Consider the following 16859-nt stretch of genomic DNA (forward strand, 5'->3'; position numbering starts at 1 on the left):
TGTTTCTGCCAAATAACACATGCTTGTCTTTTTCCCCCTCTGTCTCTTCCTCTTCAGTGGTCAACTGCTCCGATCCTGGGATCCCAGCCAACTCCATCAGACAGAGTAAGATAGAACACGGGAACTTCACCTTTGGAACCGTGGTGTTCTACAACTGCAGCCCAGGGTTCTACCTATTCGGTTCACCCGTTCTTACCTGTCAGCCCACGGGACAGTGGGACAAGCCTCTACCGGAGTGCATCGGTGAGTCTGGTGTCACTGTACATGTCACGTCTACCTCTACTCCACCTCTCTGGCGCTCGACAACGGCAGTTTATTCATTATTACGCACACCTGCCACCATCGTTACACACACCTGCACCTCATGAGACTCACCTGGACTTCATCACCTTCCTGATTACCTTCTCTATATCTGTCACTCCCTTTGGTTCTTTCCCTAAGCGTAATTGTTTCTGTTCCTGTGTTTTATGTCTGTACGCTACTCGTGTTTCTTGTTTTGTTCCATGTTCCATTATTTATTAAATTCACTCCCTGTACTTGCTTCCCGATTCTTAGCGTACACGTTACAGAATAGCGCCTAACCAAGGGGAAGCAACAGGGATCTTTTTTTTTTACTGGTGACGTCGGGTCCAAGTGCCACTGCCGAAGCAACTGGTGATGCCTCAGCTGGCTTGTCAGGCTTCCATGCCTCAGCTGGCTCGTTAGGCTTCCATGCCCCAGCCGGCTCATCAGGCTTCCATGCCTCCGCCGGTTTGTCAGATTCCCGTGCCTCGGCCGGCTCGACAGGTTCCCACGCCTCGGCCGGCTCTATGGGTTCCCGCCACCCGGCCGGCTCTACGGGTTCCCGTGCCTCGGCCGGCTCTACGGGTTCCCGAGCCTCGGCCGGCTCTACGGGTTCACGAGCCTCGGGTGGCTCTACGGGTTCCCGAGCCTCGGCCGGCTCTACAGGTTCCCGAGCGTCGGCCGGCTCTACGGGTTCCCGTGCCTCGGCCGGCTCTACGGGTTCCCGTGCCTCGGCCGGCTCTACGGGTTCCCGTGCCTCGGCCGGCTCTACGGGTTCCCGTGCCTCGGCTGGCCCGATAGGTTCCCACACCTCAGTAGAAGCGACTGGCCTGCTCCTGATCCTCGAGACCGTCCCTCTGGCCGGTGTCATCCTGCGGCTGAAGCTGCACGTCAGGGAGGGGGTACTGTCATGTCTACTCCCGCTCCCCCTCTCTGGTGCTCGACGTCGCCAGTTTATTCATTATTACGCACACCTGCTGCCATCGTTACGCGCACCTGCACCTCCTGAGAATCACCTATATCTGTCACTCCCTTATATCTGTACCCTACTCATGTTTCTTGTTTTGTTCCATGTTCCATTATTTATTAAATTCCCTCCCAGTACTTGCTTCCCGATTCTTAGCGTACACGTTACAGTACATGGTGGAAAGAGACTCAGTAATGTGCACACTGCAATATATGCAAGCATGTGGTATATTAGAGAAGTTTCGACAGTTGAAACATTGTCACCAATAAACCACAGAGTTAACCACAGATGGCGGTGTGCGGAGTCTCTTTTTACCATTCACTGAACTTATTTTGATATCCAGCACCTGCTCAAAGACATTGCTCATCTAAAGTGTCCTGTTCCTATAATTTGTTGTCGCTGTCTCACGGTCGGTCTGTCTTTCCCGGAGAGAGACTGCCGACTTGGCAACTTGGCACTCGTGGCTAATTAGCATATTATTCCATTAATTGAAGCTGAATGAGTTGCCTGACCCCCTCTGCTTAAAATCAGTGTTCTATTGAGGGACAGGTGGAACAGCTCTGTGGATATTACACTAATTAGGGATGCCAGATTGGCAGCTGATCCCTCTGTTTTATGGTGTGTATCTTCAACATCCTCCTCAAAACAAGCTGCATTAGACACCAGCTGTACTGGCAACCTGGCATGGCTAAACATCTACTTTATACACAGGGCTTCAAGGTTTCCTACTGGCTGTCTCAGTGTTCCAAACACAACCTGGGTCTCCTACTGGCTGAGGGGCATAGCAGTGTGCTCCAATCAGTGCCCTCCCTCCCAATCCCAACCTTATTGAAATATGATGTGTAGCCTACTGTTTTCCCTTAAACCGTATCATACGTTAGCTCTACTAAGGCCCAATCAGTTTGGTGTTCCTGTTGCGATGTGTTTTATAAGGGATGAAAAAACCTTCGGCAAGATGAATGAACGTTCTTTCTCCCTCCATGCCTTGTTCCCTGTTTGATCCACCCTGCTGTGACATCGACACCATGTCCAAAACGTTCCTTTCATTTAGACACGCCTTGTCCTTTCTGCTGAATTAGCATGTTAATACCGGACCTGCTCACTTTTTATAGGCCAGTAGCAGACAAAAGAGGAGAAAGTTTAAAGTAAACTTGCTGATTGTAGCACATTTTGGGGTGAATATTTGAAAAAATCATTTGATTATTTTAGCACCCTGGCCTTGATAATTTACTAAGTGAAAAATGGATCAAAGAATGATTACAAAGGATGAGGACAGTACCGTCTACTTTGGAACGTTGCCATTATGAGCTTAAGTGCTAGTACTGTATATTTATCGTGGTGAATCTCGTACACTGGTCTTATTCTATGAGCCGAGGTACTGGATATTTTGGATGGGTTTCCCGGAACCCAAAATAAACCTAGTCCTGGACGTAAAAGCACTTTTTGTAGTCCAGGACTAGGCTTAATCTGCGTCCGGGAAACTGGCCTATAGTGTGTATTCTAAGTAGTTTGTATGATACAGTATTCCCCTCAACGAGGAGAAGTAGACTAGAACAGTGTTCCATCCATAGTTACACATCTTGTTCTAGCTATCTTTATTGCTTACATACGGTGTGTGTCTGAAATGGAACCCTATTCCCTATATAGTGCACTACCCTATAGGCCCTGGTCAAAAGTAGTGGTGGCCGTTGAGCTAGGGTGCCATTTGGGATGCAGACACAGTGTGTGGCCTCAATCCTCTAGAGAGTGACGACAGTACCTTCCACTACATTAGTCCTGTCAGCACTCTGAGCTGACAGTATCCATCTTGTGTGTGTCTCTCTCCTCCAGTGGTGGACTGTGGTCACCCCGGGTCCCCTCCCAACGGCCAGCTGAACGGGGATAAATTCACCTTCGGCTCTACCGTTCGCTACACATGCATAGGGGGGCGCCAGCTGAAGGGCGAGTCGGCGCGCACCTGTCAGCTCAACGGCCACTGGAGCGCACCCATGCCCTTCTGCTCAGGTAAGTCCTTTACATACAGGGGGGGGGGTGTGAGTGGGTGGGGGGTGGCTGTGTCTGTGTGTTTGGGACACAGGTTGTCCAAGGTAAAAATGACTTAGTCAACTTTATGTTATGCACCATATGACAATTTCAAGGCTTGGATTTTCTGTCACGTTGACGAAGCTCAAATGATCATATCTAAATTCATCAGTTTTTGTCCTTTCTTTTGATAATACCTTTTTTATACACGCATACGTACACGGCAAGAGCTATAATCGGACGGAGACAAAGCGAGAGAAGGTCATATCGAGGACTTCTAAATAATAACTGAAGAAGTATAAAGATAGCTCATAATAGTGGAGGAGGATTTAAAAGCGGTGGTGGAGCAGCACATTGGTTCCAGCAGAATAGAAGAAACGAGAGGCATTGACTAACATGTGGGCAAGAGAGATCCCCCTCTTCACCCTATCGTGGGTGTTGTGCCTGGAGCCCTGACGTCAACACAACCACAGCTAGCTAGAATAGCCACAACTGTCCTTTCTTCACAACACAATGTCCGTCTCTCGCTTTCTCACTCTCGCTCTCTCTCTTTATCTCCTTTCCTCTTTCTCTATGCCCTTTCTACCTCTTCCTCTGCTCTTTTTCTACCCCTCTCCCTCTGTCCCTCCCCTCCCTCCCCCTCTCTCTCTCTCTCTCTCTCTCTCTCTCTCTCTCTCTCTCTATCTATCTCTCTCTCTCTCTCTCTCACACACACAGACTTAGTTACCACGCATTCCTTCCGCCCAAGAAATAACTTCTTTCTCCTTCCTCCTCTTCTTCTTCCTATTCTTCCACTCAATATGTAAAGTACTGTAGCTAAATAGATACATTATGATGTGGTGCAATGTGCAGGGAAATCGTTATATGGCTACATTTAATTAAAGATTGCACCGACCCCATCAGGATGGGTTATGGTGGGAAAATACATTTGCAGCTAAAGTTATTTTTTTTTAGCCGTAGAAGGATGTCATTCCCTGGATAATGAGGGCCTCTTTATTTCCTCTCTTGTTGGGCCTGCATCCCAAATGGCACCCTATTTACTGTGTAGAGCAATACTTTTATTCAGAAACCCATTGGTCAAAAGTAGTGCCTTATATAGGGAATAATATGCCATTTGGGATGCAGGCAGGGCGGTCTTTGGACAGGTAATTGATCTGTGGGAACTACTGGTTAGTTTGCTGTCCCTCTTTTATTGAGATGATATGCCATCTGCTTTTCCCTACGGCAGACTGCAAAGGAATCATCTCACCCTCATCTCTCCTGGGAGCATCGCTAGTTCTCTCGTCCTGTCTCTCTCTCTCTCTTTCTCTCTTTCTTGTCTGGTTGATTATTCCCCAAAGGGAGTCATTGGCCAAGATACAACATTTGAGACAGTTGAAAGAGAGAAGAGAGACACAGGTATTTACCTTCAATACAGAAGATGGTTATTGAGTGAAGAAGTCAAAAATAGTTTTGAATCCAACATCACAGATCTATTTCCCTGTAGTATTTCCCTAAACCTCCCCTAGCTAACCCTGTTATTGAGTAGTGTAAAGAGTTTACCAGTGTATAAACCTCCCCTAGCTAACCATGTTATTGAGTAGTGTGAAGGGTTTACCAGTGTGTAAACCTCCCCTAGCTAACCCTGTTATTGAGTAGTGTGATGAGTTTACTGGTGTGTAAACCTCCCCTAGCTAACCATGTTATTGAGTAGTGTGAAGGGTTTACCAGTGTGTAAACCTCCCCTAGCTAACCCTGTTATTGAGTAGTGTGAAGGGTTTAACAGTGTGTAAACCTCCCCTAGCTAACCCTGTTATTGAGTAGTGTGATGAGTTTACCGGTGTGTAAACCTCCCCTAGCTAACCATGTTATTGAGTAGTGTGATGAGTTTACCGGTGTGTAAACCTCCCCTAGCTAACCCTGTTATTGAGTAGTGTGATGAGTTTACCAGTGTGTAAACCTCCCCTAGCTAACCCTGTTATTGAGTAGTGTGAAGGGTTTAACAGTGTGTAAATCTCCCCTAGCTAACCCTGTTATTGAGTAGTGTGAAGGGTTTACCAGTGTGTAAACCTCCCCTAGCTAACCCTGTTATTGAGTAGTGTGATGAGTTTACCAGTGTGTAAACCTCCCCTAGCTAACCCTGTTATTGAGTAGTGTAAAGAGTTTACCAGTGTATAAACCTCCCCTAGCTAACCATGTTATTGAGTAGTGTGAAGGGTTTACCAGTGTGTAAACCTCCCCTAGCTAACCCTGTTATTGAGTAGTGTGATGAGTTTACTGGTGTGTAAACCTCCCCTAGCTAACCATGTTATTGAGTAGTGTGAAGGGTTTACCAGTGTGTAAACCTCCCCTAGCTAACCCTGTTATTGAGTAGTGTGAAGGGTTTAACAGTGTGTAAACCTCCCCTAGCTAACCCTGTTATTGAGTAGTGTGATGAGTTTACCGGTGTGTAAACCTCCCCTAGCTAACCATGTTATTGAGTAGTGTGATGAGTTTACCGGTGTGTAAACCTCCCCTAGCTAACCCTGTTATTGAGTAGTGTGATGAGTTTACCAGTGTGTAAACCTCCCCTAGCTAACCCTGTTATTGAGTAGTGTGAAGGGTTTAACAGTGTGTAAATCTCCCCTAGCTAACCCTGTTATTGAGTAGTGTGAAGGGTTTACCAGTGTGTAAACCTCCCCTAGCTAACCCTGTTATTGAGTAGTGTGATGAGTTTACCAGTGTGTAAACCTCCCCTAGCTAACCCTGTTATTGAGTAGTGTGAAGGGTTTAACAGTGTGTAAATCTCCCCTAGCTAACCCTGTTATTGAGTAGTGTGAAGGGTTTACCAGTGTGTAAACCTCCCCTAGCTAACCCTGTTATTGAGTAGTGTAAAGAGTTTACCAGTGTGTAAACCTCCCCTAGCTAACCCTGTTATTGAGTAGTGTGAAGGGTTTAACAGTGTGTAAACCTCCCCTAGCTAACCCTGTTATTGAGTAGTGTGATGAGTTTACCGGTGTGTAAACCTCCCCTAGCTAACCATGTTGTTGAGTAGTGTGAAGGGTTTACCGGTGTGTAAACCTCCCCTATCTAACCCTGTTATTGAGTAGTGTGAAGGGTTTAACAGTGTGTAAACCTCCCCTATCTAACCCTGTTATTGAGTAGTGTGAAGGGTTTAACAGTGTGTAAACCTCCCCTATCTAACCCTGTTATTGAGTAGTGTAAAGAGTTCAGCTGTGTGCGCAGTGGACCTAAAGCTGCCTTTGCTGCTGTGAGATATAAGAACACAAGCAGACAGTCTCACCTCTTCTAACTGAGAGTGATGTGAACGTATGGGTAGGAGATAGACAGAGATAACTGTTCTATTCATATACTTTTTCGTAATGTCTATACATTTATATACATATATATACTGAACAAAATATAAACGCAACATTCAACAATTTCAAAGATTTTGCTGTTACAGGTCATATAAGGAAATCAGTCAGTTGAAATAAATAAATTAGGCCCTAATCTATGGTATACACATGACTGGACAGGAGCGCGCCCCTCTGGGGCGCAAGGCCCAGTCAATTAGAATGAGTTTTTCACAGAAAAGGGCTTTATTACAGACAGAAGTACTTCTCAGACATAAGCCCCCCAAATGATAAAATGCTCACTAACAGGGATGTAAATAAATTTGTGCACAAAATTTGAGAGAAATAAACTTTTTGTTCCAGCTCTTGAAACATTTTCTACATTGTGGAATAATAGTGAATACATCAAAACTCTGAAAGAACACATATGGAATCATGTAGTAACCAAAAAAATCTACCAAACCAAACAAATCAAAATATATTTTATATTTGAAATTCTTAAAAGTAGCCACGCTTTGCCTTGATGACAGCTTTGCACACTCTTGGCATTTTCTCAACCAGTTTCATGAGGTAGTCACCTGGAATGCATTTCAATTAACAGGTGTACCTTGTTAAAAATGTATTTGTGGAATTTCTTTCCTTCTTAATGCGTTTGAGCCATTCAGTTGTGTTGTGACAAGGTAGGGTGGTATACAGAAGATAGACCTATTTGGTGAAAGACCAAGTTCGTATTATTGCAAGAACAGCTTAAATAAGCAAAGACAAATGACAGTCCATCATTACTTTAAGACATGAAGGTCAGTCAATCAGGAAAATGTCAAGAATTTTGAACGTTTCTTCAAGTACAGTCGCAAAAACCATCAAGCGCTATGATGCAACTGGCTCTGATGAGGACCACCACAGGAAAGGAAGACCCAGAGTTACCTCTGCTGTAGAGGATACGTTCATTAGAGTTACCAGCCTCAGAAATTGCAGCCCAAATAAATACTTCACAGAGTTTGAGTAACAGACACATCTTAACATCAACTGTTCATGGAGACTGCATGGATCAAGCCTTCATGGTCGAATTTCTGCAAAGTAACAACTACTAAAGGACACCAATAAGAAGAAGAGACTTGCTTGAGCCAAGAAACACGAGCAATGGACGTTAGACCGGTGGATATATGCCCTTTGGTCTGATGAGTCAAAATGTGAGATTTTTGGTTCCAATCGCCGTGTCTTTGTGAGATGCAGAGTAGGTGAACAGATGATCTCTGCATGTGTGGTTCCCACCGTGAAGCATGGAGGAGGAGTTGTGATGGTGTGGGGGTGCTTTGCTGGTGACACTGTCAGTGATTTATTTAGAATTCAAGGCACACTTAACCAGCATAGCTACCACAGCATTCTGCAGTGATACGCCATCCCATCTGGTTTGCACTCAGTGGGAATATCATTTGTTTTTCAACAGGACAATGACCCAACACACCTCCAGGCTGTGTAATGGCTATTTGACCAAGGAGGGTGATGGAGTGCTGCGTCAGATGACCTGGCCTCCACAATCACCCAACCTCAACCCAATTGAGATGGTTTGGGATAAGTTGGACCGCAGAGTGAAGGAAAAGCAGCTAACTAGTGCTCAGCATATGTGGGAACTCCTTCAAGCCTGTTGGAAAAGCATTCCAGGTGAAGCTGGTTGAGAGAATGCCAAGAGTGTGCAAAGCTGTCATGAAGGCAAAGAAGAATCTAAATGGCTCCCTGGGCGACCCCCCCCCCCCCCCCCTTCAGCGCCCCTGGTTTTGTATTATTGTTAACGATTTCACACAAACCAGAAAGAAATGCAACAATATGTCTGTGAAACTATATATTTACAGTATTATAAATGAATTGGGGTTTATTTGGTAGAATTTTGTAGTGTGACTGATTTGACTAATTGCATTAGTACTGTACAAAGTTAGAGGTGCGCTTTTTGATAGATTCCCCCGCTCCCCCTACCTTGGACTTCAAGTGGGGAGACATGAGATACCCCCGCCTCCCTCAATATCTTGTACTGAGTGGGAGACCTTCCCAGGCAGTAGCCAGCTAACTCACAAACTAGAATCAGGGCTCCCACTCCGACAAGGTTAATTGACCCACAGTCCCACATGGTGACATGATATCATTGACGTGACGTGCAAATGAGCGATAGAAAGCCGATCGCGCAAATGTCGCCATTCCGAATGTTTTGGTGCGTGTCGCCCCCGGCATGATGCCGCCCTGGCTGCCCATGTCACCTATACCTAAATCCGCCTCTGACTCCATGATTCAATATGTGTTATTTCATAGTTTTGATGTCTTCACCATTATTCTACAATGTAGAAAATAGAGAAGAAGAAAAAATAAAACCCTTGAATGAGTAGGTGTGTCCAAAATTTTGACTGATCCTCTATATATATTCCTGACTGACATTGCTCGTTCTGATATTTCTCATTCTGATATTTATTTTGGTTATTGTATTGCTAGATAGTACTGCACATTTGGAGCTAGAAACACAAGCATTTCGCTACACCTGCGATAACATCTGCAAGTCTGTATGCGCAACCAATAAATTTGATTTGATTTTGATTTCAGAGTAGATTTACTCCCTTACTTCTCACTCTCTCAACAGCTCTCTTAAAGGGATAGTTTACCCATAGTTACAAAATGACGTTGGTTTCCTTTCCCTGTAAGCAGTCTATGAACAAGGTATGACAGCAATCCATGCTTTAGTTTAATTTCCCCGTTTTTTTCCCCACATGCTAACGATTTAGCATTTGTGGCATAAATCTCATTTAAGTCATGGGACCGATATTGCCATTTTTCGCAAGTCTTTATTGAGCTTCACAATCAATTTTAGATACTTTCGGATGATTTGGACATGATGCACAGAAAATGCTAATAACTGTCATACCTTATCCATAGACTGCTTACAGGAGAAGGAAACCAGTGTAATTTTGTAATTTGTGTGAACTATTCCTTTAAACATGGTTAGTCATTTTAGTATCCATGCTAGAAAACAATTATGGTGAGATTAAGTTTACTATTTATCTTAATGCTTCATTTACTTTGTGTGAGTGTCTCTTTGGGGAAACTGACTATCAAATAAACATAAATACTTTAATCTGTAAAGCCCTTTATGAAGTATCAGCATTTATATGTCATGATGTTATGAATATTCTTAGCTACAATTAGCTGTTTTATTTGCAGTATGATGATGACTTGAGTTTTGCATGTGTTCAGTCTTCTAAATTAGGCTAAAATGACGTGTCTGTCTGTGTTTGGGGGTTTCTCTGTTTTGGGCACAAGTCGTTTTCAACACAGATGGTGCTTGCTAATCACTTGGGGTGTGGGGTGTGCTCATTGAGGGGTGGTCTGAAACACTTTGTGTTTTCCCTCCAAGCTCCTCTCTTCTTTAGGCTAATCAGTCCTGCCCTATTTCCAGTGCTCTTCTCTCCTCCGCCCCCTCTACTCCCATGTGGCTCCTCTCCTCCTCTCCAGTCCTGTCTCTATCTCTCAACTGCCAGTCTCTCTCTGATTCCTAGGTCCTGCAGACCTAGTGATGCACAGAGAGCACCTTCGTGCACACACACACACACACACACACACACACACACACACACACACACACACACACACACACACACACACACACACACACACACACACACACAATCTCTTTCCAATACTAAACACACACACACTCACACATGCGCACACACACACACACACACACACACACACACACACACACACACACACACACACACACACACACACACACACACACACACACACACACACACACACACACACATACACACACACACACACACAGCCTCACCTGCTCTAGGTCTCTGTTCATCCATTAAACCTTCATTAAGTGTCCATGACCCATAAAATAAAAATGCAGACACCAGCTCCTCCCCATCCCACTGGACAGTGTATGGTGCCTGTTCACTTCTGAGAGCCCTGACCCAGAAAAAGACACAGCCAGGGACAGAGAAATGGAAAGCCAAGAGTTGCAAATGGGAATATTGTTTTCTCTCTCTCTTTCTCTCCCTCTCTTTCTCCTCCATCACCTCCCTGTCTCTTTCTCCCTTTTTGTCTCTCTCTCTCCTTCCATTGTTCTCATTACTGATTATGATTTCTCTGAATCAGAGACCTATAGTTTGCTTTGCCGTCCAGTGAGAAGCAGGATCTTAAGCCCCGGCAAAAGAAGCCTTACTTTTAAAAAAAATTGTTTAAATTTAAAATTTAAAACAGAAGTCTTCTTTAGGGAAAAGCTTTAGATCAAATGAGGATGTGAGTGTGCTTCTATAGTGTCCAAGTGGCCTGAGAAACCGATGTGACTGCTCCCCTCCATAGATGGGCCAGGGTAAAGTGCACTACCCCCCAGTGGAGGAAATAAGTCACAGTGCACTACCCCCCCAGTGGAAGAAATAAGTCACAGTGCACTACCCCCCAGTGGAAGAAATAAGTCACAGTGGAGGAAATAAGTCTCAGTGCACTACCCCCCAGTGGAAGAAATAAGTCACAGTGGAGGAAATAAGTCTCAGTGCACTACCCCCCAGTGGAAGAAATAAGTCACAGTGCACTACCACCCAGTGGAGGAAATAAGTCCCCTGTGCAATATATTTTCCATGGCCAAAAATATTGTTTTATCAGCTGTTTGAAGCCGATGTACAAAAACGAAAAAACGAAACTTAAGACCGGGAAGCATAGAAATAGTACACATAGAACAGATCTACTGCTTCTTAGACTTGCTTTCAATGAGAATGGCAGATCTATGCTATGTGAATTTGGTCGGGTCATCCAAAAAGTTTCATATTGCAGCTTTAAGTTGGATTTACATTATTTTGGCAAAATTAAATTAACAAATCATTGTAACCACTAGCATACATGTTTTAAAATATATTTTGGGGGTATTTTGAGGCTTTATTGAGACTGTGTTGAATAGTCCTCAGCACGGGTACTTCCTGTTTGAGTTTCTTCCTATAGGAAGGGAGGAGCAAAATGGAGTTGTGATCAGATTTTCCAAAGGGAGGACGGGGGTGTCACGCCCTGGCCTTAGTTATCTTTGTTTTCTTTATTATTTTAGTTAGGTCAGGGTGTGACATGGGGGGGAAGTTTGTGTGTTTTTGTCTAGTCCAGGGTGTTTGTATTGTCTAGGGGGTTTTGTAGAGTTCATGGGGTTGTGTTCAGTGTAGGTGTTTATGTAAGTCTATGGTTGCCTGGATTGGTTCTCAATTAGAGACAACTGTCTATCGTTGTCTCTGATTGGGAGCCATATTTTAGGCAGCCATAGGCATTAGGTAGGTTGTGGGTAAATGTCTATGTTTTGACGTTAGTTGTTTGTGTCTGCACTTTCGTTTGATAGCTTCACGGTCGTTTGTTGTTTTATCTAGTTTGTATTAGTGTTCGTGTTCGTTTCTTCTTCTATTAAAAAGACGATGTATTTATATCACGCTGCGCCTTGGTCCTTTCTTTCACCTAAAGACAATCGTGACAGGGGGAGAGCCTTGTAGGCATCCCGGAAGTTGGAGTAGCATTGGTTGAGTGTTTTAGCAGCATGAGTACTACAGTCAATGTGTTGATAGAACTTTGGTAGCGTTTTCCTCAAATTTGTTTTGTTAAAATTCTCAGCCACAATAAATGGGATATGTGGTTTCCAGTGTGCCTAACGTCCAGTGAAGTTCTTTGAGGGCCGTCGTGGTATCGTCTTGAGGGGGTATATACATTGCTGTGACTATAACCGAAGAGAATTCTCTTTGGAGGTAATACAGTCGGGAATTTGATTGTGAGGTATTCTAGGTCTGTGCATGTCAGAGCAAAAACCATGCCATGAGGTTGAAGGAATTGTCCGTAGAGCTCCGAGACAGGTGTGTGTCGAGGCACAGATCTGGGGAAGGGTACAAAAACATTTCTGCAGTATTGAAGGTCCCCAAGAACACAATAGCCTCCATCATTTTTAAATGGGAGAAGTTTGGAACTACCAAGACTCTTCCTAGAGCTGGCCTCCCGGCCAAACTGAGCAAATGGGGGAGAAGGGCTTTGGTCAGGGAGGTGACCAAGAACCCAATGGTCACTCTGACAGAGCTCGAGAGTTTCTCTGTAGAAATAGGAGAACCTTCCTCCAGGACAACCATGCAGCACTCTACCAATCAGGCCTTTGTGGTAGAGTAGCCAGGCGGAAGCCTCTCCTCAGTAAAAGGCACATGACAGCCCGCTTGGAGTTTTCCAAAAATGCACCAAAAGGACTCTCAGACCATGAGTAACAAGATTCTCTGGTCTGATGAAACCAAGATTGAACTCTTTGGCCTGAATACCAAGCGTCACGTCTGCAGGAAAGCTGGCACCATCCCTACGGTGAAGCATGGTGGTGGCAGCATCATGCTTTGGGGATATTTTTCAGGGGCAGGGACTGGGAGACTAGTCAGGATCGAGGGAGAGATCCTTGATGAAAACCTGTTCCAGAGCGTTCAGGACCTACCACTGGAGCAAAGGATCAATGACAATAAGCACACAGCCAAGACAACGCAGGAGGGGCTTCAGAACAGGTTTCTGAATATCCTTGAGGGGCCCAGCCATAGCCCGGACTTGAACCCGATCGAACATCTCTGGAGAGACCTGAAAATAACTGTGCAGCGACGCTCCCATCCTACCTAACAGAGCTTGAGAGGATCTGCAGAGAAAATTGGGAGAAACTCCCCAAATACAGGTATGCCAAGCTTGTAGCGTCATACCCAAGAAGACTCAAGGCTGTAATTGCTGCCAAAGGTGCTTCAACAAAGTACTGAGTAAAGGGTCTGAATACTTATGTAAATGTTATTTTTCAGTTTTAAATGTTGTATATATTTGCAAACATTTCTAAAAACTTTGTCATTATGGGTAGTGCTTATTTTGTAAATCGGGAGGTTCCGGAACACATAGTGGGCGAGGGGGGTACGGTGGGCTCTGAGGTACCGAAACACATTGAGAAAAAAAGTGTCAAACACAACGTGGCAGCGCAGCAGGCAGAGTAAACAGCCAAGTAGGCTACTGTCTATGGTGCTGAAACGGACAGCACTCTCCAAGGTGCTGATTAATTCAAAGCATTTTAGAGATCAATGCAGTATGCCCATATACTTGAGTATAGCTGCGGGGCTTACACAAGTCCGAATTCTTGATATTACACAATTTTGAATTTCTTTCTATTATATTTAGATGACACTGCAGAACACCCGCCGTATGCATATGCACACATACTCAGCTGTGGGGCTTACAATACCTGAATTTCATGTACTTTTCAAGACGTCAATATAGCAGTAGAACAAATATCACAATATCGGAATATAACTTCAAAATAAAATAGATCAATGTAGGCTACAGTACACTACACATATGAGAATATATAGGCTTCCTGCCTATGTGATAATATGAAGCACATATTCAGATTACCATCACAGTACAGAATAAGCTTGTAAATAAATAAAAAATCCTACCTTAGTTTTCAAAACCTTCCACAACGACTCTCTCTATGTCAAGTCCATTTAACTCATGAGAGTCCATATCTTGCTCAAAGTCATGAGCGGGCCTGTGGCTGTGACATTTAGTCCACTTCTAAGGCTGTTCTGGAGACTCTGGCTGTTGTGTCTATTTTTTCATTTTGAGTGTGAACTATAACCTGGGTGTCCTCTTTAGCCTTGTCTACAAGGCTTGCTGCCAGCAAATGCGCCATGGTTTGGGCATGTTCAAAAACCTTTTTTCTGAGAGCTCTTTGTTGTTGTTTTTTTATGTTTGAGGCATAGGATTTTAATTTACTGTACATCCCACCCACTCTTTTGCTAGTTGAATCCCTCCAGTCGTTTCTAGACCCAAGCTCCCTTCCTTTTTGCATGTTGTACAGCACAACTTTTAATTCTGTGTGACAAGCTAGGGGTTATACGTTTGCTCCTTCTTAACCTGTCTAGCCCCAGCGTTCCGCTAGCGGAACTCCTCCCACATTCGACTGAAAAGGCAGAGCGCGAAATTCAAAAAATATATTTTTTTTAATATTTAACTTTCACACATTAACAAGTCCAATACAGCAAATGAAAGATAAACATCTTGTGAATCCAGTCAACATGTCTGATTTTTAAAATGTTTTACAGCGAAAACACCACGTATATTTATGTTAGCTCACTACCAAATACAAAAAAGCACAGACATTTCTTTCACAGCACAGGTAGCTTGCAGAAAACCAACCAAACTAACCAAGAACCAACCAAACTAACCAAGAAACTACTTCATCAGATGACAGTCTTATAACATGTTACACAATAAATCTATGTTTTGTTCGAAAAATGTGCATATTTGAGCTATAAATCAGTTTTACATTGCAGCTACCATCACAGCTACCGTCAACAATAGGACCGAAGCAGGCAGAGTAATTATAGAGACCAACGTGGAATACCTAAATACTCATCATAAAACATTTCTGAAAAAATGCATGGTGTATAGCAAATGAAAGACAAGCATCTTGTGAATCCAGCAAATATTTCAGATTTTTTAAGTGTTTTACAGCGAAAACACAATATAGCATTATATTAGCTTACCACAATAGCCAGAAACACAAGCCATTTACCAGCAGCAAAAGTTAGTGATCGTAACAAACCAGCAAAAGATATATAATTTTTTACTAACCTTGATAAGCTTCATCAGATGACAGTCCTATAACATCAGGTTATACATACACTTATGTTTTGTTCGAAAATGTGCATATTTAGAGCTGAAATCAGTGGTTATACATTGTGCTAACGTAGCATCTTTTTCCCAGAATGTGCGGATATTTTTCTAAAACTCACCTATTCTGACCAAATAACTATTCATAAACATGACTAAAAAATACATGTTGTATAGGAGATGATAGATACACTCGCAATCGCCGTGTTAGAATTCTAAAAATAACTTCATTACGACATCCAGCTTATGTTATAGCGAGAGCGCGCCCAAAATCTGGGCGCTAACTACTAGTACACATGTTTGACAGATATATGAAATAGCATCATAAAACGGGTCCTACTTTTGATGATCTTCCATCAGAATGTTGTACAAGGGGTCCTTTGTCCAGAACAATCGTTGTTTGGATTTAGAATGTCCTCTTCTCCAGTCAATTAGCACGGAAAGCTAGCAAAGTGGCGCGAAGCTCTCCTTCCTGAACATACGCAGACGAAGCAACACGCCTAACGTCCCGAAAAAAATTCAATAATCTAATAAAACTATATTGAAAAAACATACTTTACGATGATATTGTCACATGTATCAAATAAAATCAAAGCCGGAGATATTAGTCGTCTATAACGACAGCTTTACAGAAGGCAATACCAGGTCACTTCTCGCGCGTTCCAGAAAACAGGAAATTGGGGTCACGTCATGCCAAGAGCTTTTATTCGACCTCAGATGATGTTATACACTCCATTTCTTCTCTCACTGCCTGTTGACATCTAGTGGAAGGCGTATGAAGTGCATGTATACTAATAAATATCAAGCACATTGTAACGGTTCTCCTCTTCCTCTTCATCCGAAGAGGAGGAGCATGGATTGAACCAAGACGCAGCGTGATACTTAGACATGATGTTTAATAAACAAAACAGAAAACACGAACGAACACTTGAAGTTACAAAACAAATAAACGATGTAGACAGACCTGAACGACGAACTCACATGAAACACGAAGAACGCATGAACACGAAAACTGCCTACATAAAACGAACAAACAAACAAAACCGAAACAGTCCCATGTGGCGCAACGACATACACAGACACAGGAGACAACCACCCACAACAAACAGTGTGAAAACACCTACCTTAATATGACTCTCAATTAGAGGAAACGCCAAACACCTGCCTCTAATTGAGAGCCATACCAGGCAACCCTTAAACAAACATAGAAACAGAAAACATGGACTGCCCACCCAAACTCATGTTCTGACCAACTAACACATACAAAACTAACAGAAACAGGTCAGGAACGTGACACACATTTATAGGCAAGCCCTAGAACAGAGCATCGATTTCAGATTTTCCACTTCCTATCAGGAAGTTTGCTGCAAAATGAGTTCTGTTTTACTCACAGATATAATTCAAACGGTTTTAGAAACTAGAGAGTGTTTTCTATCCAATAGTAATAATATGCATATTGTTTGAGCAAGAATAGAGTACGAGGCCGTTTAAATTGGGCACGATTTTCCCCCAAAGTGAAAATAGCGCCCTCTGTCCTCAACAGGTACTGTAAATTGCACCTGCTCCGAGCATCTTCGTTG

General features: G+C 43.5%; 1 protein-coding gene across 5 annotated transcripts in view; it reads left to right on the forward strand.

Moving 5' to 3' along the window:
- LOC129830971 (CUB and sushi domain-containing protein 3-like) overlaps positions 1–16859 on the forward strand; it is a 759188-nt gene that overhangs the window by 680790 nt on the left and 61539 nt on the right. For all 5 annotated transcript variants that reach the window (XM_055893871.1, XM_055893869.1, XM_055893870.1 and 2 more), the window contains exons 55-56: positions 58–243; positions 3080–3253. In XM_055893871.1, the coding sequence (XP_055749846.1) occupies positions 58–243; positions 3080–3253 (360 nt within the window). The remainder of the gene's footprint in view (positions 1–57; positions 244–3079; positions 3254–16859) is intronic.

Source organism: Salvelinus fontinalis, chromosome 32, assembly GCF_029448725.1.
Source record: "Salvelinus fontinalis isolate EN_2023a chromosome 32, ASM2944872v1, whole genome shotgun sequence".
Taxonomy (NCBI): domain Eukaryota; kingdom Metazoa; phylum Chordata; class Actinopteri; order Salmoniformes; family Salmonidae; genus Salvelinus; species Salvelinus fontinalis.